General features: G+C 49.0%; 1 protein-coding gene, 1 non-coding gene and 1 pseudogene across 3 annotated transcripts; 2 read left to right on the top strand and 1 right to left on the bottom strand.

Annotated features, from left to right (window-relative positions):
* Positions 1–3,945: 3,945 nt before the first annotated feature.
* TBC1D25 (TBC1 domain family member 25) lies at positions 3,946–20,786 on the bottom strand. 2 transcript variants are annotated; one of them, XM_054714183.1, is made up of 6 exons: positions 20,510–20,786; positions 17,994–18,103; positions 16,671–16,825; positions 6,147–6,274; positions 5,823–6,011; positions 3,946–5,539 (listed from the first exon to the last, which is right to left on the bottom strand). In XM_054714183.1, exons 1-6 carry the CDS (start codon positions 20,612–20,614, stop codon positions 4,178–4,180), a joined length of 2,049 nt encoding a protein of 682 aa, XP_054570158.1. In that variant the 5' UTR covers positions 20,615–20,786; the 3' UTR covers positions 3,946–4,177. The 2 variants fall into 2 exon arrangements, with proteins under 2 accessions (XP_054570158.1, XP_008156426.1); XM_008158204.3 differs by having other exon boundaries at positions 20,492–20,786.
* LOC114228571 (U6 spliceosomal RNA) lies at positions 9,366–9,478 on the top strand (annotated as a pseudogene).
* A 396-nt stretch (positions 20,787–21,182) lies between the features above and the next one.
* LOC114228573 (small nucleolar RNA SNORA40) lies at positions 21,183–21,307 on the top strand. Its single transcript, XR_003614724.2, has one exon. It is a non-coding gene; the product is annotated as a small nucleolar RNA SNORA40 (small nucleolar RNA).
* Positions 21,308–23,896: the final 2,589 nt, after the last annotated feature.

Below are 23,896 nucleotides of genomic sequence, written 5' to 3' on the forward strand. Positions count from 1 at the left end.
CCAGAGGAAGTAAATCCCGGTCCACACAACAATTTTTGCTGTCACTCAGGGTTGCTGAGCCCTTGATCCACAGAAAGGACGTTGACAATACACAGTGGACTTATGCAAAGCAAAGTGTGTCTGACCCATTACCCACAATTTGGTCTTGTGAAGCCTTCAGTGTCTGAACTACCTTTGCAATGAATGGATGTGACAGACTCAATTTCTGCGGTCCCAGTCCAAGAAGAAATGGGTTAGTTTCCCTCAAAGATTAAGCTTCTCATCCATAGAATGGAAATCTACTTTCTAAGCGTCAGCCCCTCAAACACAGTCTAGATTTGTTAACTTTCAGAGTACAGTATCATATGCATCTACAAAATGAACTTGTCTGACTTTTGCCATATTCAGACCTCCTATGCCCAGGTTTTATGTGAACAGTTTTCACACTGTCCACATTCATTCTGGTATTAGACAGACCTCAGAGAATCTGAGCCCCATGCAAAAAAAAAAAGAGGTACTTGTTTGCTTTTCAAAGTGTCTGATCTCTGATCATATTCCACAGTTCATGACGCATCCTCATTGTTGTTCCATGCAAAGCCCCTAATTTTATTAATTCTTTTATTCCTGCACCCAACAATCTTTCTCTTCTTCCCACAGTTTTACCATTTTATTGGGTTCAATGTGTATCTTTATGCATGATTACATATAAAATCTACATTTTACCTGTGCTTTTAATTAAATGGTAGTGTCATTCTGTGTGTTCCCCTCCCTGCCCCCCTCTCCCAACTGGCATTATGTTAAGATTCACCTGTGTTGTTATGGGTGTAGATAATCTATCTGTTGCTTCTAATGGTTCCAATAAACCCCAATGTGTACATCCACTGTATCATTTTACCCCTAGGTGCTCCCAATGAGGTACACTGGGCTGCCTCCAATACCCCATTTCAATAAATTATGCCTTGTAAATGCTCCCTATGGGCCAGTGTGAAAATTTCTTTAGGATGTATATTCAGAAAATAGCTGGGCCATAGGGATGTACATAATTTCTGTAAGCAGTGCCAGATTTGATCTGGAATAGGTGGAGCAATGTATGAAGGACCCTACATTCCCCTGTCTCCATCAACACTTATCATTATCCAGCTTACTAAAATTTTCTAGTCTAACCAGTACAGTCATATTTCATTAGTTTTTAACTTAAAAACCTAATTGGCTTTATTGAACGATTCATGAATTGGGCAGCATCCCATCTAGTAAATAGAAAGGTGCTCTTCTCATTAGTTTTTTTTTTTTTAACTTGTATTTTAAAGTGATTGATAATGATTTTGAGCCCTCGCTGGTTTGGCTCAGTGGATAGAGTGTCAGCCCAAGGACTGAAGGGTCCCGGGTTCCAGTCAAGGGCATGTATCTCAGGTCCTTGATTCCAGTCAAGGGCATGTATCTTGGTTGCAGGTTCCATCATTGGCTCTGGTGGGGTGTCTGTGGGAGGCAACCAATCGATGCGTCTCTCTCACATCGATGTTTTTCTGTCTCTCCCCCTTCCTTCCACTCTCTCTAAAAACAAATTGAAAAATATCTTCAGGTGAGGATTAACAACAAAAAAGAGATAATGATTTTGAGTACTTTTCACACGCTTGTTTGATTTTGGGTTTCCTCATGTAAATTGCTTATTCATATCTATATTCCTATTAGGCTATTTCCCACATCCCCATAGTTCTCTTGTTGATTTTCAGGGGTCCGTCACCTAGTCCAATTATGAATCCCTTCCTATAGCCTTTCTTCATCATTTCCTTTCCAACATTTCTAAATCTTTTTATGTGTGTGTACACTGCTGGATCTTTTTTTTTTTTAAATATATTTTATTGATTTTAGAGAGGAAGGGAGAGGGACAGTGTGATAGAAACATCAATGATGAGAATCATCGACCGGCTGCCTCATGCACTCCCCCCACTGGGGGATCGAGCCCGCAACCCAGGCATGTGCCCTTGGCCGGAATCGAACCTGGGACCCCTCAGTCCACAGGCCAACGCTCCATCCACCGAGCCAAACCAGCCAGGGCTGCTGGATCTTTTAAAAAAATCCAATGAGGGCTCTCTTGTGTTCTACTCTTTTTTTTTAAAAGTATATTTTATTGATTTTTTACAGAGAGGAAGAGAGAGGGACAGAGAGTCAGAAACATCGATGAGAGAGAGACATCAATCAGCCGCCTCCTGCACACCCCCCACTGGGGATGTGCCCACAACCAAGGCACATGCCCCTGACCGGAATCGAACCTGGGACCCTTAAGTCCACAGGCCAACGCTCTATCCACTGAGCCAAACCAGTTTCGGCGTGTTCTACTCTTGTACTATTTAAAACTTCTGACATCTCATTTCATATTTTCTATTTACAGTGTTTTTCTACTATCATTCTCATAGTATTTTGGGGGTCTTTTTATATCTCTTGTTCTTGTTTTATCTTTTTTATATTACCTATTATACTTATTTAAAATTATTCGTCTGACCTAGTCCTTCTGTTTTGGATATTATGTCTCCTAGTGTGGCAGCCAGCCTCCAATATAGCCCCCAATGATCCCTATCTCCTGGTATTCACGTCCTGTGTAGTTCCTTCCTATGTTCTACTAGGGTTGGCCAGATACCCCAATATTTTGGATGGTCCTCAGTGTGTGGGGTTGCCTGAGACCCTTATGTGTACCTGTTAGACCCACAGTCTTGCAGCACCCCAGATAATGGTCTTGTCCTGCTCTCCCAGTGACTGAGCCCTTATCTGAGGAATGGTCAGCTTCCCTTCTAATACTGGGGTGTGCTGGGAGCCTTTTAAGAGTTATCTCCATGCCCTGACTGGTTTGGCTCAGTGGATAGAGCGTCGGCCTGTGGACTCAAGGGTCCCAGGTTCGATTCCGGTCAAGGGCATGTACCTTGGTTGCGGGCACATCCCCAGTAGGGGGTGTACAGGAGGCAGCTGATCGATGTATCTCTCTCATTGATGTTTCTAACTCTCTCTCTCCCTTCCTCTCTGTAAAAAATCAATAAAATATATTTTAAAAAAAGAGTTATCTCCAGCTTTATATGGCATTCTTGGGAAGGAGATGAGAGGATGGCTACCCTGATGCCCCTTGTGGAGCAATTTCTGGCCAGAACCTGGCACAGCAAGGTCACAACCTGTAGGACCCCAGTTACCCCACCCATTGCCTGCCACTCCTTGTGGAGGATAGCACCGGACCTGTGACACATCTGCCTTCTGAGAACGTACGTGGGAAAAAGGACTTTGGTTTGATCATTAACCTCCAAAAAAGCAAGTGACTTCTTTTAGGGCCTGAGCTTTAGCAGTGCTTGATTTGTTTGTCCATAGTGGTGGGTTGGAGAAGGCAAATAAAAGGTGTCTGTTGGTGAAGCAGTTAAGACAGATACCCATAACCTGGAAACCCAGTTTAGGGCTCAGAGTCCTAGGCATGGCAAGGCCACAGTCCCTCAAGGTAGCCCCAAAGCAAGTACCAAGAATAGGAGCCGTAGATCCCTGCCTAGGACTCCCGAGGAAGGGTCTGGATCCTAGAACGGGTGACATGTGGAAGGCTAGAGGTGGCTGCCCAATGTTTCTCTCTAAGTAGCCCACACTTCCCAGCCTTTGTGATGAATCTTGCCCTTTTTGAGTCAGGAACTCTCTCATTCTTCATTCAGGGGCCTGTCCTGAAATCATACACTCACAGCTATAATCCAGAGCCTTACAGGTAGACAGCTGTACCACACAACACCCTCAAGGCTTCCTTCCTCCAGCTGTCCTCCACCTGGGCTCATCTTTCAGAACCAATTCTCAGCATCCACTCTCCGACCGCCGGGGAAGAAGGCGCTGCATGACCCCCCCCCTCCACCAAGTGAAGCATTTCGGCTCCATCAGGTAAAGAGCCCCTGGAGACTCCATGTATAACAAAAATCAGAAAGAGGGCAGAGAAATCAACAGACCACAGGGAGCTTCATGTGTGCAAAGTCCAGTTGTTAAAAACAAAGCAACAACAGAAAAGAGGCTGTGGCCTCAATGGGACAGTGCTGAAGCAGAGCCCCATATTCCCAGACCTGTGGAGAGAGGGTCCCTGCACCCCAACAGGTCTAGGGCTGGCAGGCAGGGAGGTAGGGTCTCATGTGGAGGCCCTCGTGGCAAATAATGGAGATCTGGTGGGGCTGATGGTGGGCTGGAGGGAGCCTGATTACAATGGGGCTGTGGCCTCAGCTCCCTCCTCCGAGTCCCACACCTCAGACTGCAGGTAATCAGCAAAGAGAGCCTTGGCCCGGCGTAGGACGCGCCCCAGGTGGTGTTTTCGCACGAGTCGGTCAAAGTGCATGGCCAGCTCGTTGTAATCCAGCCCGTTGCGCATGATGTGGTCACGGTGCTCCAGCAGTATGGCGAGACAGAGGAAGAGCATGAATGGGTTCCCCTGGCCAAACTCCTGGGGTGGGGGCAGGCCCAATGGGTGTGGGGGTGGCAGAGACTTCCCAGGGTCTTGTGGGGAGCCCGCCTCAGGCATCAGGGGGGATCCTGCAGCCACATCACCAGCAGGAGAGGCCTCCTGGGAGGATGGCGGAGATGAGGAGGATGGTGAATCGGGGTGGGAAGAGGAGGAGAGTAGCGGGTCTGAGGAGTTCAGCAAGGGCTCTGAGAGGGACTTGGAGCTGATGAGGGCAACTGGGTGGGGCAGCTGGACCCGAAGGTCCCTCCTGGGGCTGGTGTTATCCCTGAGTTGCTGGAAGTCATCCAGACTGGCTTGTCTCAGGAGACGTCCCCCGCCACCGGGCCCCTGACTGGTCATGGCCAAGTGGTCAACCGCATCTTCAAAAGCACCGCCTCCCCCACCGGCAGGCCTCAACATGTGCCTCTGCCGCACAGGCCGCCCCCTGTGGCTGCCGAAGCCAGTGTCTGCCACTTGGCTCGGGGGTCCGATGAGCTCTACCTCGTGTTCAGGAGGATCGGGAGGCAGCGAGCTCCAGGTGACCTCGAGCATGCGGAGGGCGTCGTCAAAGGCGAACTCGCGCTTGAGCTCCAGCAGCAGCCAGCGGTAGCAGAAGAAGAGATCATCAGCACCAGCTTCCTGCAAGTATTGGTAGAAGTCGGGGTCGGCGTGTCGCAGCAGCAACTTGAGGTGCGCGAACTTGGTGGCCATGGCGCGGCCATCCGGGTGGAAGTTGCCAGCCAGGCGCTTCATGATGCCACAGAAGCAGACGAAGGCATGGCCTTCGTGGTCCATGACGGCAAGGATGGGTGAGGCGAGATCGCTCATGCCCTGGCAGTAGGACACCTGTGGGTGGGTAACGGCGTAAGTGGTGAGCAGGTCGTGCAGTGCCCGCAGGTGGGGGCCGTCCTCGGGCCCCGCGTAGTAGGGGTGGGCCCGGTCGGTACGCAGCACATCCTTGAGGACCGTGCTGCGGATGAACTCCAAGTCCTCGGGGCTGGCTCGCTGTGCCCACTCACTCTTAAGCTGCTCATATTCCCGACTCTTTCGTTTCATGTAGTCCATCCTTTCGCGGCCTGTCAGCCCGTCTGGGTACACATTCAGCAGATACCGCCACACCACCTGGCCAGGGACACAAAGGATGAGGCTGAGGATCTACAGATGAGCTGCCACATCCCAGGGTATACCTGTCACCACCCCCCCCCCCGCCCCCGCCCTGGACCTCTGTCCTCCTTCAGAAAAGTTTGCCTTCCCACCTTTGACTCCTAGCCCCTCGGGAAGGAGAGCTTGCTGCCCGGGAACATCACCACGCCATCCCATGACAGTGTGGGTCCACTGCATGTGTCTCATGAGCTACTCATGACTGCGGGAGGAATGGATCCAGTGAGTGGTCCAGGGGGCTCACCTTGCGCAGGGAGGGCTCAACACCACCGTGATAGATCCGCAGGCGCAACTCCTCGGGGCGGGAGAGCTGGCCCTCGTGGTTCAGGTATGTGTGGAACTCAGCATCACTCAGGGGTGGCTTGAAAGGCTTCACATCCTCCCCGTATGACCAGCTCAGCACCTGCTGGACCTTCGACAAGGTGCGGCCCACCTGTGGAGGAGGGGGGAGGCCACTGGTCAGCTGGCAGGCTAGGGGCAGGTGCCAACCAGCACACCCAGAATCAGGGGAGCCAGGCAGGCCCTGCCCTACAACCACCTGAGAGTCCTGGGGGGTCCCTGAAACCACCTGAGAGAGGATGGACTGCGTGAAGGGCAGGGCAGCTGCTGTCAGCGATGACCGTTTCTCAGCCAGCAGCACGTCGGAGCCAATGACATCCTTGGGGCTGATTATGTCCCAGTCTTCCAGCAGCGGGCCTGGACACACAGAGTGCAGCAACATGATAATGGAGATAAGAACCCCACACCTCAGGGCTGGGTTCCTCTCCTGCCGAAGCCAGGCAACCATAGGGCAATGAGCGACTCCCACTCTCTCTTTCCATGTCATCTAAATCATGCAAAACATAGAGCCATAAATGATTCTTTTCTATTAGACCGACTGTCTTTTATATTAGGTAACTATCTCACAAAATGGCTGGGCAGACTCTAATAGTAATATTTACCATGTGCCAGGTACTATGTGACAAGGGCTTAGCTTTAACATAAATAGTAACATGAGACAATGTTTCCATAGTGCTAAGTGCCAGGAAGTGTTCTGAGCCCTTAGCTTTTTTTTTAAGAGTTGAATTTTTAAATATTTTTTTAATTGATTTCTGAGAGGAAGGGAGGGGAGAGAGATAGAAACATCAATGATGAGAGAGAATCATTGATCGGCTGCCTCCTGCACGCCCCATACTGGGGATCGAGCCCACAACCCGGGCATGTGCCCTGAGCAGGAATCGAACTGTGACCTCCTGGTTCATAGGTCGATGCTCAACCACTGAGCCACACTGGCTGGGCAGAGTTGAATTTTTAAAATTGATTGTTTTGGGGGAGAGAGTGAGGAAGGGAGGGAGGGAAGAAAGGAAGGAGGGAGAGAGGGAGAGGAAGACATAGAGGGAGAGAAAAGGAGAGAGAGAGAGAGAGAGAGAGACATGGATGTGAGCGAGAAACATCTATCAGTTGTCTCACGCACGCACCCTGACCAGGGATTGAACCCACAACCTTTTGGTGCATGGGATGACGCTCTAACCAACTGAACCACATTGGCCAAGGCTTAGCTTATTTACTAGTCCCATCCATCCTATAAGTTAGGCACTATTATTATCACCACTCTTTCATGAGGAAACAGGCGCAGTCAGCATAAGATAGTTGCCCAAGGCCCCACAGCTAATGAGTGAAAGAACCAAAATGTGGAGTGCCCAAACTCTTTATCTTATACTAGAGGCCCAGTGCACGAAATTCGTGCACGGAGGGGGAGAGGTCCCCTCAGCCCAGCCTGCACCCTCTCCAATCTGGGATCCCTCTCACAATCCAGGACTGCTGGCTCCCAACTGCTCACCTGCCTGCCTGCCTGATTGCCCCTAACCACTTCTGCCTGCCAGCCTGATCACCCCCTAACTACTCCCCTGCCAGCCTGATCAACACCTAACTGCTCCCCTGCCGGCCCAATTGCCCCTAACGGCCTCCCCTGCAGGCCTGGTCACCCCTAACTGCCTTCCCTTGCCAGCCTGGTCGCCCCCAACTGCCCTCCCCTGCTGGCCTGATCTCCTCCCCTGCTGGCCATCTTGTGTCCACATGGGGGTGGCCATCTTGTGTGTTGGAGTGACAGTCAATTTGCATATCACCTCTTTATTATATAGGATTCATGCCACAGCTCCTCCCACAATCAGTATAGATTACCATAGTCATTACTGAAGATGGAAAACGGTTGGAATAATTAGTAAGTGGCCAAGATTCCACGGCTAGGAAATGGTAGGGCCAGGATCTGAATCTCATTGGCCTTACTCCAGAGCCCAGATAGATCTCAGAAAAAAATATTTGTGGAATATGTATGTTGTGTATGTTAGATAGAGGAAACAATGCTATGCTGGACTTTCTCCAGTTCTGGCCCTTGGAACATCAGCAGAAGTCTGTCCCTTCTCTCAGTTCTTTACACCCCTAGAATCCTTTCTTCCCACCTCAAATGTGATGTGGTGGCTGAAGCAACAGTGGCCACCTGGAGGTTAAGTTGGAGAGATTTAGGAGATGTCAGCCTTGGCACCACAGAGCTGCTAAACTGACAACCGCAACATCCAGTGCCTTTCAAACTCTATATATGAAACAAATCAACTTGGATTTGCTTAATCTGTTATCATCTGCAGGCAACTGCCAGCCCTAAGCAGCATTTCCATGGAGTTCACTGTACTTTCTCCCTCAAGCTGAGGAGGAAGCAGACTGACCAGTGGTTCTCAACATGGGGCACATGCCCCACAGGGGGGAAATTTGATTTTTAAAAAAAAATATTTTATTGATTTTTTTACAGAGAGGAAGGGACAGGGATAGAGAGTTAGAAACATCAATGAGAGAGAAACATCGATCAGCTGCCTCCTGGACACCCCCCACTGGGGATGTGCCCACAACCAAGGTACATGCCCCTGACAGGAATCAAACCTGGGACCCTTGACTCTGCAGGCTGATGCTCTATCCACTGAGCCAAACCGGTTAGGGCAGATATTTGATTTTTAAGGGGGGCAATTCGAGGATGAGTCATTAACAGTGATTTTTTTTTGCATTTCTTATGGTTCTAGGGGCCTCATATACAGTATATAAATATACACTGAGTGGCCAGATTATTATGATCTCTGAACGCATAATAATCGGGCCACTCAGTGTATATCCTGTATAATAAAAGGCTAATATGCAAATTGTCCCCTCGACCAGGAGTTTGACCAGCAGGCAGACTGGCCAACCGGCCATGTCCCCTCCCCCTGGCCAGGGTGGCCGGACCCCACCCATGCACGAATTCATGCACCGGGCCTCTAATACACACACACACACACACACACACACACACACACACACACTTGAGTGGCCAGATTATTATGCGTTCTGAGATCCTAATAATCTGCCCACTCAGTGTATATTGTGACATATTTATGCATTTCAGTTCTGTTATATGTTTTGAAATTTTATTTGCTATTTTTTCATATCACTTCATATTATTATTTTTAACAATTTCTTCCTCAGCACTTCAACTGTCCTTTTGTTCTTTTATTTTTCTCTTTCATAGATGCCATGTTCTTTGGAAGCTTGTTTAGACCAAATTAATGGCCTTTTAGGCTTCCTCCATGTGAATAGGAGTTCACTTTTTGAATAATAAGAATTATATGTCATGAGGGGGGGGCATCAGGATTTTAGAGATGCTTAGGTGGGGCATGGCCAAAAAAAAGGTTGGGAACCACTGTCCTAGACCATTTGGATGTCGCTGGCCCTCCCTGGCTGTCTCACCTTGCATTACGAACCTACGGGATCCAAAAGGGGAGCCTGAGTGCTCGCTTCGGCAGCACATACTAGTGTACTAAAATTGGAACGATACAGAGAAGATTAGCACGGCCCCTGAGCAAGGATGACACGCAAATTTGTGAAGCGTTCCATATTAAAACAAACAAACAAACAAACAAACAAAAAACACACACAAAAGGGGAGCCTGAGAGCCACTCTGCACATGGCCTCCTCTGCTCCTCGTATGAGTGAACAGTGTCTCTATCCGTTCAGTTGCTAAGCCAGCAACCTGAGAGACGTCCTTGCTGCCTCCCCCTCTCTCAACTCCCAGTGCCAAACCGTTGCTAAGCCCCATGGTTCCTGCATGCAGAACATACTTTAATTCCACCTCTTCTCTCGTTTCCACCTTGTCAGCCTGTCTGAGCCACCACATCTCCTACCTGAAACTGCCGCCTAACCAGTCCCTGCTTCCTTTTTGCCCCTCCCCTCTCTCCCAACAGCTGCTAGAGTGGTCTTTCTAAAACATTAATCAGAGCATTAAAACACAACAGGTAAAATGGAGGTCACGCTACTGGACGGGTAAAATGAAGGAGAAGACCAAGGAGAACCCCTTCAAGGCACAGACCTAAGCTTGAGGATTCGAGTGAAAAAGTAGAGAGACCTGGAGGCCAAGTCCAAAACACCTAATACTCCAACACTAGGAAACGCAGGGGGAGAAGGGGGATCAGGTGAAGACATTGTAGTCACACAGACATGAAAGAGAATGCCCTTGAGATGAAGAAATGGCTCACCAAGCCTTAGATAGGATTATTGAACAAACCACACATATAACAGGCCTTCCCAGCTCTATCCAGATGCTAGTGAAATGCCCAAATTCCAGGAAGGAAGAAAAACTCTTGCCAGCTTCCAAAGTCGAGGAATAGGCTGCTTACGACAGAAAGAAGGTCATCGGAACTCCAGAAGCAAGAAGACAGTGCCTTGTGGCACAAATGGAGCGCTGAGAAGAAAGGCCCAAGACCCAAGGGCTCCATGCCCAGCCAACCAGTACCTGTCTATGGTGGCCTAAAAAAGACATTTTTGGTCACTAGAGTACATCTAACTCACATACCTTATTGGAAGAGGAAGAAGAAGTTCTCAAAGGAAATGACTACAACGGCTCAAGGGAGGGAAGGCAAAGGAAGTGTAAATGGTGAGGAGCCACAGTTTGTAGCATATATAGTTAAACATGAAATGACAGAGACACTGTGATTGGGAGTTTGTCATCTTAAGTGTTACTTTTGCATTCCTGAAACTTAAGCAACCTACTATAAAGAAAAGATAATGATAGCCTGGAATTTAAAAAGAAACAAAAATTACCGTCTCAGCAAAACCCACAAGTTAAGGGTTAGGGATCAGAAGAAGAATTCGAATTAAAAGTGTTCCAGCCCTGGCCTGGTATCTCGGTTAGAGCATCATCCCGATATGCCAAGGTTGCAGGTTCCATTCCCAATCAGGGCACATACAGAAATCAACCAATGAATGTATAAACAGGTGAAACAACAAATCTCTCAATCAATCAATCAATATCTCTCTCTCTCTCTCTCTCTTCCTCCCTCCCTCTCTCCCCTCCCTCTTCCTCTCCAAAAATCAATTAAAAGTGTTCCAAAGCTTTCTTTTCAAGGGCCAGGGAGGGTGGGAAACACTGGACGAGAAAAGTAAGATTTCACTGTTGCCCTAGCTGGTTTGCCTCCGTGGATAGAGCATTGGCCTGCAGACTGAAGGGTCCTGAGTTCAATTCCGGTCAAGGGCATATGCTGGGTTGCAGGCTCAATCCCCAGTAGGGGGCGTGCAGGAGGCAGCCAACCAATGAATCTCCCTTATCATTGATGTTTCTATCTCTCTTTCCCTCTCCTTTCCTCTCTGAAATCAATAAAAATATATTTTTAAAAAAGATTTCACTGTCAATTATGTAAAAAAGCATACATCCGGCTATGGGATTTTAATGAGCGATATACCTAAAATTAGGTGACAAAAAAAAAAAAGATGAAAATTGGCCCTGGCTGGCTTGGCTCAGTGGGTAGAGCATTGGCCTGTGGACTGAAGGGTCCTAGATTCAATCCCCGATCAGGGGCACATGTCTGGGTTGCGGGCTTGATCCCCAGTGTGGGGTGTGCGGGAGGCAGCCAATCAGTAATCCTCTCTCATCATTGATGTTTCTATCTCTCTACCTCTCCCTTCCTCTTTGAAAGCAATAAAAATATATTAAAAAAAACTCTCAGAGACTGAAAAGAAAAAAGAAAAGATGAAAATTGAAGAAACCTGAAGGAATACCTGGCAAACACAAACAGGACAAGAGCAGCAATATGAATGTCAGAAAAAAACAAAAACAAAACACCACTCAAGGCCAAAAACATTACAGGAAAAAAGAGACAGTCTTATGTTGATTTTAAAAAGAAAGAACCCATTGGGTAAAGGATTTCTACAAGCACAAACTCATCTAGTGGCAAAACCTGATCTGAACTGACATGAGGCTATATCTAGTCTTTATGTAACCCACTGAGTGTGAATATGCATACATTTCCCTGAAGAAACGCCCAAGTATTTTATTACAGGGTGTTGCCTCAGGCCCTGCATGCGGTATTACATAATAGATGCTGTACAGACTACATTTCCTCATCATAAAATTGTCAAACTTCCCAAACCCCAAATACATACATAAATGCTGTGTAATGCCAAGCGGAAATGCAGTGGGGTTTTTCCTGGAACTGGATAAAATTATTTTAAGGTTCATATGAAAGAATTCACAGTTAAGGATAGTTAAAGGAAAAGAAGAGTCATGAAAAAGAATAGTGGGAGGATGGCACTGCTTGACTTATTAATATTTACCACAAAAGTACTATGATAAAAATATGATGTTAGCATAGCAGTAGAGAAAGAGAGTCAATTGGTGGAATGCAATAGAAAGCCGAGAAATAATTCCAAGTACACATGGGAACTCAGTATTGACAAAAATGGCATTTCAAATCAGTGTAGAAAAGGTGGTTATTTAAAAAACGCTGCTGCTCTGGCCGGTGTGGCTCAGTTGGTTGGACCGTCATTCTGTACAACAAAAGGTGGCAGGTTCCACTCCCGGTCAGGGCACATACCCAGGTTGCAGGTTCAATCCCTGGTCAGGGGGCATGCAGGAAGCAACTGATTGGTGTTTCTCTCTCATCTCTCTCTCTCTCTCTCTCTCTCTTAATAAATAAATAACATGTATAAATGATGCTGGCATAATTGACTCTTTGGGATTTAAAAAAAACCTATGTCTAGTTATCAGAATGTTGACAGAGTAGATATTTACAAATCCTATCTGATAAAAGAGTAATATACAAATTGACCATCACACCAAGCCACAAGATGGCTGCCCCCATGTGCACAAGATGGCCGCCGCAAGGTGGCCTGCAGGGGAAGGCAGTTGTGGGAAGTTAGGGGTGACCAGGCCTGCAGAGGAGGGCAGCTGGGGGGGGACCCAGGCCTGCAGGGGAGGGCAGTAGTGGGCGAGCAGGAGGGCAGTTAGGGGTGACTGGGCCAGCAGAGGAGGGCAGTTGGGGGAGACCAGATCAGCAGGGTAGGGCAGTTGCGGGGGACCAGGCCTGTAGGGAAGGGCAGTTGTGTGCGATCAGGCCAGCAGGAAGGGCAGTTAGGGGTGACCAGGCCAGCAGGGGAGGGCAGTTGCGGGGGGACCAGGACTGCAGGGGAGGGCAGTTGGGGAGGCCAGGGCTGCAGGGGAGGGCAGTTGGGAGGGACCAGGCCTGCAGGGAAGGGCAGTTGGGAGGGACCAGGCCAGCAGAGAAGGGCAATTAGGGGCAATCAGGCCAGCAGAGGATGGCAGTTAGGGGTGATTGGGCCAGCAGGGGAGGGCAGTTGGGGAAGACAAGGCCAGCAGGGGAGGGTAGTTGGGGGGGTGACAAGGCCTGCAGGGGAGGGCTGTTGGGGGGACCAGGCCAGCAGGGGAGGGTAGTTGGGAGCCAGCGGTTGGACATCCTTCAAGGGGTCCCAGATTGGAGAGGGTGCAGGCTGGGCTGAGGGCCACCCCCTCCCTGCCGTGCATGAATTTCATGCACCGAGCCTCTAGTAAAGAAAATAATAAGCATATTAGGAGATATAGGGGAAGGTGTTCCAAATTAAGAGGAGAATATCAGAAAACATAAAGAAATAGGTATCCTATATAATAATACCCTAATATGCAAATTGACCAAATGGTGGAAAGACCCTATGATGCACACTGACCACCAGAGGGCAGACACTCAACACAGGAGCTGCCCCCTGGTGATCAGTGCACTCCCACAAGGGAAGCACCGCTCAGCCAGAAGCCGGGCTCATGGCTGGCAAGCGAAGCGGTGGTGGTGGTGGGAGCCCCTCCCACCTCTGCGGCAGCTCTAAGGAGCAGCGAGCAGGTGGGTGGCAAGGAGCAAGGGGTCCTGGACGGCGAGAAGGCACAGGTCAGGCTGAGGGACTGCCGCCGCCGCCCCCTGCCATGCACGAATTTCAGGAACTGGTCCTCTAGTCCTATCTAATAAAGAGGGAATATGCTGAAACCGGTTTGGCTCAGTGGATAGAGCGTCGCCTGCAGACTGAAGGGTCCCAGGTTCGATTCCGGTCAACGGCATGTGCCTTGGTTGCGGGCACATCCCCAGTAGGGGGTGTGCAAGAGGCAGCTGATCGGTGTTTCTCTATCATCGATGTTTCTAACTCTCTATCCCTCTCTCTTCCTCTCTGTAAAAAAATCAATAAAATATATTTAAAAAATTAATAAAGAGGGAATATGCTAATTGACCATCACTCCGTCACATTCCCATAAGGAGCCTTAATGAGTAATCAGCAGGGACCTGAGGCTACGCCCTCCCCCGCTCCCATGGGGCTGGACAGGGGATCTCAGGCCACATCCCCCACCATGGCATCAGGCTGCAGGACCTCAGACTGCACCCTGCGCCCCAGTGCCAGGCCAGGGGACCTGAGGCCACGCCTTCCACCCGGCAGGGCTTGACGGGGTACCTCAAGGTGCACTTTCCATCCTGGTGCTGGGCTAGGGGACCTCAGGCTGCTCCCCCCGCCCCAGCGCCAGGCCGGGGGACCTCAGGCCACACCCCCCACCAGGTAGGGCTTGACACAGGACCTCAGGCTGCACCCCCCACCCCAGTACCGGGCCAGGGGACCTGAGGCTGCGCCCCCCTGCCTGGCTGGGCTTACCAGGGAACCTCAGGCCATGCCCCCCACCCAGCGGGGCTTGATGGGGGACCTTAAGGTGCACCCCCAGTGCTGGGTCAGGGGAACTCAGGCCACGCCCCCACCCAGTGGGGCTTGATGGGGGACCTGAGGCTGCATCCCCCTCCCAGTGCTGGGCCAAGGGACCTGAGGCTACGCCCCCCCGCTTGGCGGAGCTTGATGGGGGACCTCAGGCCATGTCCCCCACCCAGTGGGGCTTGACAGGGGATCTCAGGCCGTGTCCCCCACCTGGCGGGGCTTGATGGAGGACCTCAAGGCACGCCCCCACCCCAGTCTGGGCTGGGGGACCTCAGGCCATGCCCCCCATCCTGGAGCTGGGCCAGGGGACCTGAGGCTACGCCCCCTGCCCAGCAGGGCTTGACAAGGGTGGGACTGGCCAGGTCTGGATCTAGCCCAATGGGGCGGGGGGGGGGGGGTGGCCGGGTCTGGGTCTCACGCGATTTTGAGGTGCATGTGGGTGGGTGGGGACTTGACTCTGGGTCCCGAGGTGTGCCCCAGACTCTGACAGGAGGAAGGTTTTCATATACCTTTTATTAACACTTCTATTATAGAGAAAGGGCAAATAGCAATATTAAATTATTTCCTCTAATTAATCCCCCTTTTTAAAAAAATATATTTTATTGATTTTTTACAGAGAGGAAGGGAGAGGGATAGAGAGTTAGAAACATCAATGAGAGAGAAACATCAACCAGCTGCCTACCAGGGATGTGCCTGCAACCAAGGTACATGCCCTTGACCGGAATCGAACCTGGGACCCTTGAGTCTGCAGGCCGATGCTCTATCCACTTAACCAAACCTGTCAGAGCTAATTAATCCCCTTTTAATGTGCATGAATTTCGTACACCGGGTCACTAGTATATGTATAAGTTTGCATCTACATTTTAATTTTCTTAAAAAATATATTTTTATTGATTTCAGAGAGGAAGGGAAAGGGAGAGATAGAAACATCAATGATGAGGCAGAATCATGGATTGGCTGCCTCCTGCATGCCCTCTACTGGGGATCAAGCCCAAAACCCGAGCATGTGCCCTGAATGGGAATCGCACTGTGACCTCCTGGTTCCTAGGTGGATGCTCAACCACTAAGCCACACCAGCCGGGCTTAATTTTTGATAGGACAAAAAAAATACCATAAATAAAACCATTAAACAAAAGGTAAGCTGGGGAAAAACATTTGCAATTCATCTAATTGAAAGAAGATTCTTTTTTTAAAATATATTTTTATTGATTTCAGAGAGGAAAGATAGGGAGAGAGAGATAGAAACATTAATGATGAGAGAGAATCTACAGACGAATGAACCAGGAGGTCATGGTTCAATTCCTGGTCAGGCCAATTCGAGGTTGTGGGCTTAATCCTCAGTAGGGGGTATGCAGGAGGCAGTCGATCAACGATTCTCTCTCATCACTAATGCTTCTATCTCTCCCTCTCCCTTCCTCTCCGAAATCAATAAAAATAAATTAAAAAAATAAATACAACTGCCATTATTACAATCACATTGCTACATTTACATATTAATATAGTTGAAACATATCTATAGCTCTATTGTTATATTGCATTGTATAATTATATATTACTAGATTATATGCTACAATAATATAATTATTGTTACTAGAGCTAATACTTTTTTAAAAAAAATATATTTCTTTATTGATTTCAGAGAGGAAGGGGGAGGGATAGAGAGATAGAAACATCAATGATGAGAGAGAATCATTGACTGGCTGCCTCCTGCACGCCCCCTATTGGGGATCGAGCCCACAACCCGGGCATGTGCCCCTGACCGGAATCGAACCCGGGACCCTTCAGTCCGTAGGCCGACGCTCTATCCACTGAGCCAAACCGGCTAGGGCTAGAGCTAATACTTTTTGAGCATTTACTATGTAGCAATGCACCGTTACACGCATTTTACATGAATTTCCCTGTTTAATCCTCTCAAAAGCCCTAAGATACCATTATCTCTACAGGTAAAGAAATTGAGGCCCAGTGGCCAACCCAGAACTTGGAATGAGGCTACCTTGCTCCCTAGCCCACGGTGAGGGAGTGTATTGCATCCTACAGGGACAGGGTAGGTCCCGGAGCAGTGCCCCTCAGGACACTGGGTACTCACTGTCCTCAGTGGGCCGAATATCCACACGCAGCTGCAGGTAAGGTTTGGAGGCAGTGGCGAAGGCGGTGCTGAGGTCCCAGTCAGACAGGAGTGAGAGGTAAGCTTCCTGCCCCAGCCGATCCCGGCCCAGGTAGCTGGTGCCAAAGTTCTTCTTCCTGGACACGGGAGGTGCGGCAGCTCTCAGTGCCCCGGTGCCCTGGAGGCTCAGGGACAGTTTCCAAAAGAACCAGGGGAAGGTAAATGGTGTTGACAACAACTCTCTACTGTGTGCTAGATACTGTGCTAAGGATTGAGGGCAGATCCCTCATCTCTACTTTGTTACGCTAACACAGAAACACACACACACACACCTGCTTGTATCTGGAGGACACACTGGAAACTGGTAAAATGTTGGTACCCTCTAGGGAGGGTAACAGGGTAGTTGAAGGGTAGAAGTGGAAAGAAAGCAGCCTTCTTACTGCATAAAAAAAGCAACCTGTATGATTGTCATTTTTCACAACAAAAGATGTTTACGAAAAAAAGTCAAATAACAACTAGGAATTTGTTCTCAGATACATTTGTGTAACTATGCAAAGAAGTATGTTGTGTGCTGACTACTGTAACCATGACAACATCCTAAATACCCATTACTTCGGTACTCTTTGAGTTTGTTACCATGTGCTTGTATTCCTCCCAAATAGCCACCAAAAGAAAAGAACCATCACACCTGCCCCCAAGGGACCCCACTTTTCATCTATCAGGTTGGCAAATTTTCCAGTATTTTATAGTAACCCGTGTTTGTGAGGGGAACAGGCATTTTATACACTGAGCGGCCAGATGATTATGATCTCTGAACGCATAATAATCTGGCCACTCAGTGTATATCCTATATAATAAAAGGCTAATAAGCAAATTGTCCCCTCAACCAGGAGTTCGACCAGCAGGCAGGCCGGCCAACCGCCCATGTCCCCTCCCCCTGGCCAGGCTGGCTGGACCCCACTCATGCACGAATTCATGCACCGGGCCTCTAATATATATACATACACTGAGTGGCCAGATTATTATGCGTTCAGAGATCATCATAATCTGGCCACTCAGTGTATACTGCTGGTGAGACTGTAAATTGGTAAAACCTGTCCGGAGAGCATTTTGGAACCACCCACTGAAAATTTATAAAGCAGACACCCTTTAATCCAGCAACACCAGTGCTAGGTGGCTGTTCACTGTGGGGTTATTTATAATAAAACAAGCAAATAACCTATCAAACAACGACAATGAAAAGGCCAATCAGTCACTGTTGAGGTGGGTAGCTCACTGGTCAGTCACCAGCATCCCCTTACTCACCCATTCAAGTCAAATGCTCGGATGAGGATGTGCTGCAACACATCCAGTGAGGTGATCTGGGGGTCAACAGCAAAAGAGCGGAACTCAGGTGGCAAGAAGCTCTCACATTTCTGGGGAGAGAAGACCCAGGGGAGGCCATCAGGGGTTACATCACCACGCTGAAGCAGAGGGAGCAGGAGGAGGCAAGGTCAGAGGAGTGGTGGGGGCCAGATCAAGGTGGGCATTCTGGACGATGGTGAAGACTTTGGTTTTACTTTTTAAAAAATATATTTTATTGATTTTTTACAGACAGGAAGAGAGAGGGATAGAGAGTCAGAAACATCGATGAGAGAGAAACACCAATCAGCTGCCTCCTGCACAGTCCCCTACTGGGGATGTGCCTGCAACCAAGGTACATGCCCTTGACTGGAATCGAACCTGGGACCCTTCAGTCCTGCAGGCCGACGCTCTATCCACCGAGCCAAACCCGTCAGGGCAAGACTTTGGTTTTTGCTCTGAGTGAGGCAGTAGCATTGGGAGGGTTCTGAGCAGAGGAAAAATGTGGTCTGACTTAAGATTTACAGGATCCTTCTGGCTTCTCTGCTTGGGACAGACTGTGGGGTGCAAGGGAGAAAGCAGCAGTTGAGTGAGGAGGAGGCTACTGCAATGGTCCAGACACCCAATCTTTCTTCTGTATTCCCTCAACGATGGTTGTGAGGATCACCATGTCCAGTGTGGCCTCTATTAAATTCGTCCTCCATGCTGCGACCAATCTAGCACATCGAGCTACAACACTCCCCTGCGTAAATATCTTTAAAAAAGTATTTTTATTGATTTCAGAGAGCAAAGGAGAGGGAAAGAGAGATAGAAACATCAATGATGAGAGAGAAGCATCTGATCGGCTGCCTTCTGCACGCCCCCTACTGGGGATCGAGCCCACAAACCGGGCATGTGCCCTAGACCAGAATCAAACCCGGGACCCTTCACTCCACAGGCCAACACTCTATCCACTGAGCCAAACTGGCTAGGGCTTAAATATCTTTAAAGGGTCCCCAACAGGTGGGCCTATAGGATCCCAGCCAGCCTCTCTCCCATCAGCTATTTTTAAAAATATATATTTTATTGATTTTTTTACAGAGAGCAAGGGAGAGGGATAGAGAGTTAGAAACATCGATGAGAGAGAAACATCGAATCAGCTGCCTCCTGCACACCTCCTACTGGGGATGTGCCCGCAAGCAAGGTACATGCCCTTGACCTGAATTGAACCTGGGACCTTTCAGTCCGCAGGCCGACGACGCTCCATCCACTGAGCCAAACCGGTTAGGGCCCATCAGCTATTTTGTGTTTTTTTTTTTTTTCAATCCTCACCCGAGGATATTTTCCATTGACTTTTAGGGAGTGGAAGAGAGAGGGAAAGACCGAGAGAAATATCAGTGTGAGAGAAACACTTCGATTGGTTGCCTCCTACACGTGCCCTGACCAGGACCAGGGCCTGGGCCGGGGAGGAGCTTGCAACCCAACAGAGGAACACGTCCTAGAGCAGAATGGAACCCGGGACCCTTCCATCAGGTCTGCAGGCCGACACGCTATCCATCGAGCCGAACCGGCTCGGGCCCATCAGCTTTTTTGAACTTGACACTCGTACTGCCAAACTGCTGTAAGTTGACTTCTCTCCAGAACCTACCCTCTTCTCAGCGCCACCACCTTAGTCTGAGCCACCAGCACTGCTTGCTGGGACTAGTGCAACAGCTTTCTTACTCAGAGCAACACTTCAAAGGCCCTTCACCATCTGCCCCTCACCCCTCCGCTTCCCCTGCATCCACTCCTCCCCTCCCTCTCTCCGGGGCTCCAGGAACATGGGAGCCTAAGGGCACAGGCCAAGCTCATCCCCGCCCCCGCAGCCTTTGCCCTTGCTGTTCCCTCTGCCCAGGACACTCACCCCCACCTCCCACCCCCACAAGGCACAGGCTGACTCCTTTCCACGCGGGTCTCTGCTCCTTCAATCCCTTCCTGGGGATTTCCCTGCACCACCTTGGCTAAAGTAACGCCCCCGTTGAGAACCTTTTCCAGTATTTCCTCATGACATTCACCAGTGTCCGAAGCATCTCATTTATCCAGCTGTGTGCCTCCCTCACCAGGTGGGCACCTGCACACAAGTGCGCTCTCGACGCAGATGTTCACTGACCTAGGCGCCTCCTTTTCAGACAGCAACCCCCCCACCCCATCCTCAGGGACCCACTCCTCAACAAGTAAGGCCCCTCCTCCATCCCTCCGGCCCCCCTTCTCCACCCTAATCCCCACCCTGCCATTTTCAGTCTCCACGCCTTCCAGCCCTGGCCTCGCATTCCCACGTCCTGCCTACTCCACCCCTCCCTGTCACTATCGCCAGGCAGGCCCTCCAGCCTCGCCCCTCAGGTGACACCCCAAATCTCAGGTCCCGCCCTCCATCCTAGGACAGTCACCGCCTTCTCCTCCCCTGGGAGCCCCGGGCCGGCTGGTGGAGCGGCAGCCGACCTCACCTTGACTCGGACCCGTACCACTTCTCGCTCCTCCTCCTCAGCCGCCGCCGCCGCTTGGACTCCCCCACCAGGCGGGGGCGCCCCAGAGCCGGCCAAATCCGAGGACCCAGTGGCCGTCGCCATCCCGCCGCCACCCGCCGCCACCCGCCTGAGGGTGACGGGTGACGGTTACCCCCCTACCCCGGCGCGCACTCCAGATTGCGGGCGCCCGCAGCCCCACCTTGCGCCCGGGCGCAGGCGCAGAGGGCGCTGCGCGACCCTAGCACCCCCCACACCTGATAGAGTGGAGGTCGCTTCTGCGCGTGCGCAGAGAGTGCTGTTGCCAGGAGCCCCGCCCCACAACGCCGGGTGTTTTGCTTCACTTCGGCCAGTGCGCAGGCGCCTACTGAGGTCCCACCTCCCCTTGTCCGTGGTTTGGCTGTTTGGATAGTTTACTTCCGGATTCACCTAGTTGGTGTTAAAGTGTTGACCTATTCCAGCGAGGGGAGTGGGCGGGGAAAGGAAGCTGCTGCGCGATGACGTCAGGGCCCCCCCACAGCCTGCCGCAAGTGGCCTTGTGCCTCAGCTTCCAGGTGATGTCATCTATTTCAGATGCTGTGGCCCCCTTCAAAGGATTCCGCCGACCAGAAAAATAACCCTGTTCTCGAACCTTTTTTAAAAAATAGTTTACACATTGTGAAAATTAATGGATAGCGCTTGTGTTTGTTTATGTAATTTGTAGACAAAAACTACGTACAGGTGCTAAAAATAAAGCCTCTTTTGCAACTCAGAACTCATTGTTCAGTATGAGTTTTGATACAGATAAGAAGGAACATGATACAAAACAAAGACAAACAAAAACCCCCCAAAAAACACAAACAAAACAAACAAACAAACAAAACAAAACAAAAGAAAATTAATGGAGCCATACATTTTAAATGTTTGTGATTTTGTTCACATGTTATACTTAAATAATTTCCAAGAAAAGCCGTTTTCACGCTCTCTAGAGATCCTAGCTTTTTAACGTTCGCCTTCATTTTATTTAATCTTTGAGGACAACATGTTGAGGTCAGGCCTGTTATTAAATGGTGTGCCCACTAAATATTGGCTGAATGATTGAACATATCTTAGATTCCTCTGAGAAACTTGATGTATGGAATGCACAAACACATTCTCCTTACTGGTACTTTACTGCACAATATCCATATGGTTTGGACAAAATACAGACTGCTCTTGCAAATGTAATTTTTTTGGGTATTTTGTATTTTTTTCTTTTTCTTCAAGTGTAATTTCTAACAAAGGAGTCCTGTAAGATGCCTGGACTTCAGCTATTGTTGCAGTGTTATATGGATGCTACCCTTAACATCAACTTTTTTAAAGAATACTGCAATTTTGTTTTGGTATCTTTTGAAATAATTTGTTGCTTTGGTACTAATATTAAATTGACATATTTTCTGGAATCTATCTATATAAAAGCCTAAGCGACTGAATGACAGGTCAACCGGTCGCTATGATGTGCACTGACCAACAGGGGCTGCCCCGTGGTGATTAGTGTGCTCCCACAGCGGGAGTGCCACTCAGCTGACTGTCGGGCGCCAGATGCAAGGCTCATGGCTGGCCACCACTGCCCAGAGACCGCAGCAGAGCAGCAGTGAGCCTACCGAGCGGTGCAGCAGCAGGTGCAGCGGGGCTGGGATGAGCAGGAGTGGCAAGCAGGAGGGCAGGTGATGTTGGACTGCTGGTTTCGGCCTGATCCCCACAGGGTATGCTGAGGGACCCCACCAGTGCACAAATCCATGCACCGGGCCTCTAGAGTATAAATAATGATTTTTTTTTGAAAGCTAGAAGAGGGTTATTGGCACATTTCTCTTATCCCAGGTTCTGGAGTCCAAAATACTTATGGCATTGCCGGATTTTTTTATGGAAACAAGGAGCTTGAGAGTCTGCTTTTCATTAAAATTACTGTAGAATGGGATGAGCAAAACAGCCTGGAGCTTGAAGTTTACCCTGAGTGCACTAGAGCAGCGGTCGCCAACCAGTGGTCCATGAGGTCCGAAAGATTGGTGACCGCTGGTTTAAGGAAACCTTTGGAGCAGCGGTTGCCAACTGATGGTCCGTGGACCACTGGTGGTCTGTGAGGTCTGAAAGGTTGGCGACCGCTGCTCTGGAGCACAGGTTTTAGATGTGGTCAGAAGCCTCTGTCTTGGTTGTGGAGAGAGTTTTTGATGGAAAGATAATGGAAACAAGATAAAAAAGGAGGTATTCACCATGGTCCTGGGGAGAACTCTTTCTTTCTTTGATTTATTCTTCCATTCAACAAATAGAAATTGCATGCCAGAGAGTCTACATATATTGATTCACTTAATCTGCATAAAACCCTATGAGGTAGTCACTATTATTACGAGCATTTTACAGATGAGAGCATTGAAGGTCAGGAAGAAACATGCTCAAGGTCAAAGGGATAGTAAGTGACACAGAGAGTAGACAGTGCAATGGATGGGAGGTGGAGCTATGCCTGGCGTGTTTGAGGAAGAGCAAGAAGGCCAGGATGCCTTAAGTAATAAGGTAAGTGATGGATATGAAGTGAGGAAGTAACTCACAGCTTTGACCTTAAAAATGAGGCATTTCTCAAAAGTTATACTGTAAGCTCAAGCAGAACCAAGATTGGAACTGAAGTCCTACTCTGCACAGGTCACCTGGAACCAGTCTACAGGTACCATACTTTCCAGCGTATAAGACGACTGGGCGTATAAGATTTTCCTGGGTTAAAAAGTCATTTTATACACCAGAAAATATGGTATATTGGACTATATTGATGGGATTAGATATAATGGATTAGATATATTGGACTACTGTATTTTTCGGCGTATAAAACGACTTTTTAACCCAGGAAAATCTTATATGCCCAGTCGTCTTATACGCCGGAAAATACGGTATCTGTAATTTTATTATTCATGTCACCTCCTCTAAATTCGTCAAGTTCCCATTAAAAAATTTTATATATATATATTATATATATTGATTTCAGAGAGGGAGAGGGAAAGATAGAAACACCAATGATGAGAGAGAATCATTGATTGGCTGCCAATGGCATTCCCCCTACTGGGGATTGAGCCCGCAACCTGGGCATGTGCCCTTGACCAGAATCGAACCAGAGACCCTTCAGTCTGCAGGCTGATGCTCTACCACTGACCCAAACCGGCTTGGGCAAGTACCCATTGTTTTTTGATTGAAGGTCTGTGAGGTTAATGACAGAAATTGTGAGATGAATGATGATGAATTCTTCAAGGTGAGTTATGGGGATTTTTTAAATCCTATATAATAAAGAGTTAATATGCAAATTGACTGTCACTCCAACACACAAGATGGCTGCCCCCATGTGGTCAAAGATGGCTGCTCCCATGTGGACACAAGATGGCCACCATA

Source organism: Eptesicus fuscus, chromosome 1, assembly GCF_027574615.1.
Source record: "Eptesicus fuscus isolate TK198812 chromosome 1, DD_ASM_mEF_20220401, whole genome shotgun sequence".
Lineage (NCBI taxonomy): Eukaryota > Metazoa > Chordata > Mammalia > Chiroptera > Vespertilionidae > Eptesicus > Eptesicus fuscus.

What these genes read in the sequence shown, in the direction of transcription:
- TBC1D25 (XM_008158204.3), bottom strand. Translation starts at nt 20,614, where the DNA reads ATGGCGACGGCCACTGGGTCCTCGGATTTGGCCGGCTCTGGGGCGCCC. An exon ending in TATTCGGCCCACTGAGGACA is followed by an intron (nt 6,275 to 16,670) that starts GTGAGTACCCAG and finishes CTGTGTGTCCAG; the next exon opens with GCCCGCTGCTGGAAGACTGG. An exon ending in CGCAGTCCATCCTCTCTCAG is followed by an intron (nt 6,012 to 6,146) that starts GTGGTTTCAGGG and finishes CCTCCTCCACAG; the next exon opens with GTGGGCCGCACCTTGTCGAA.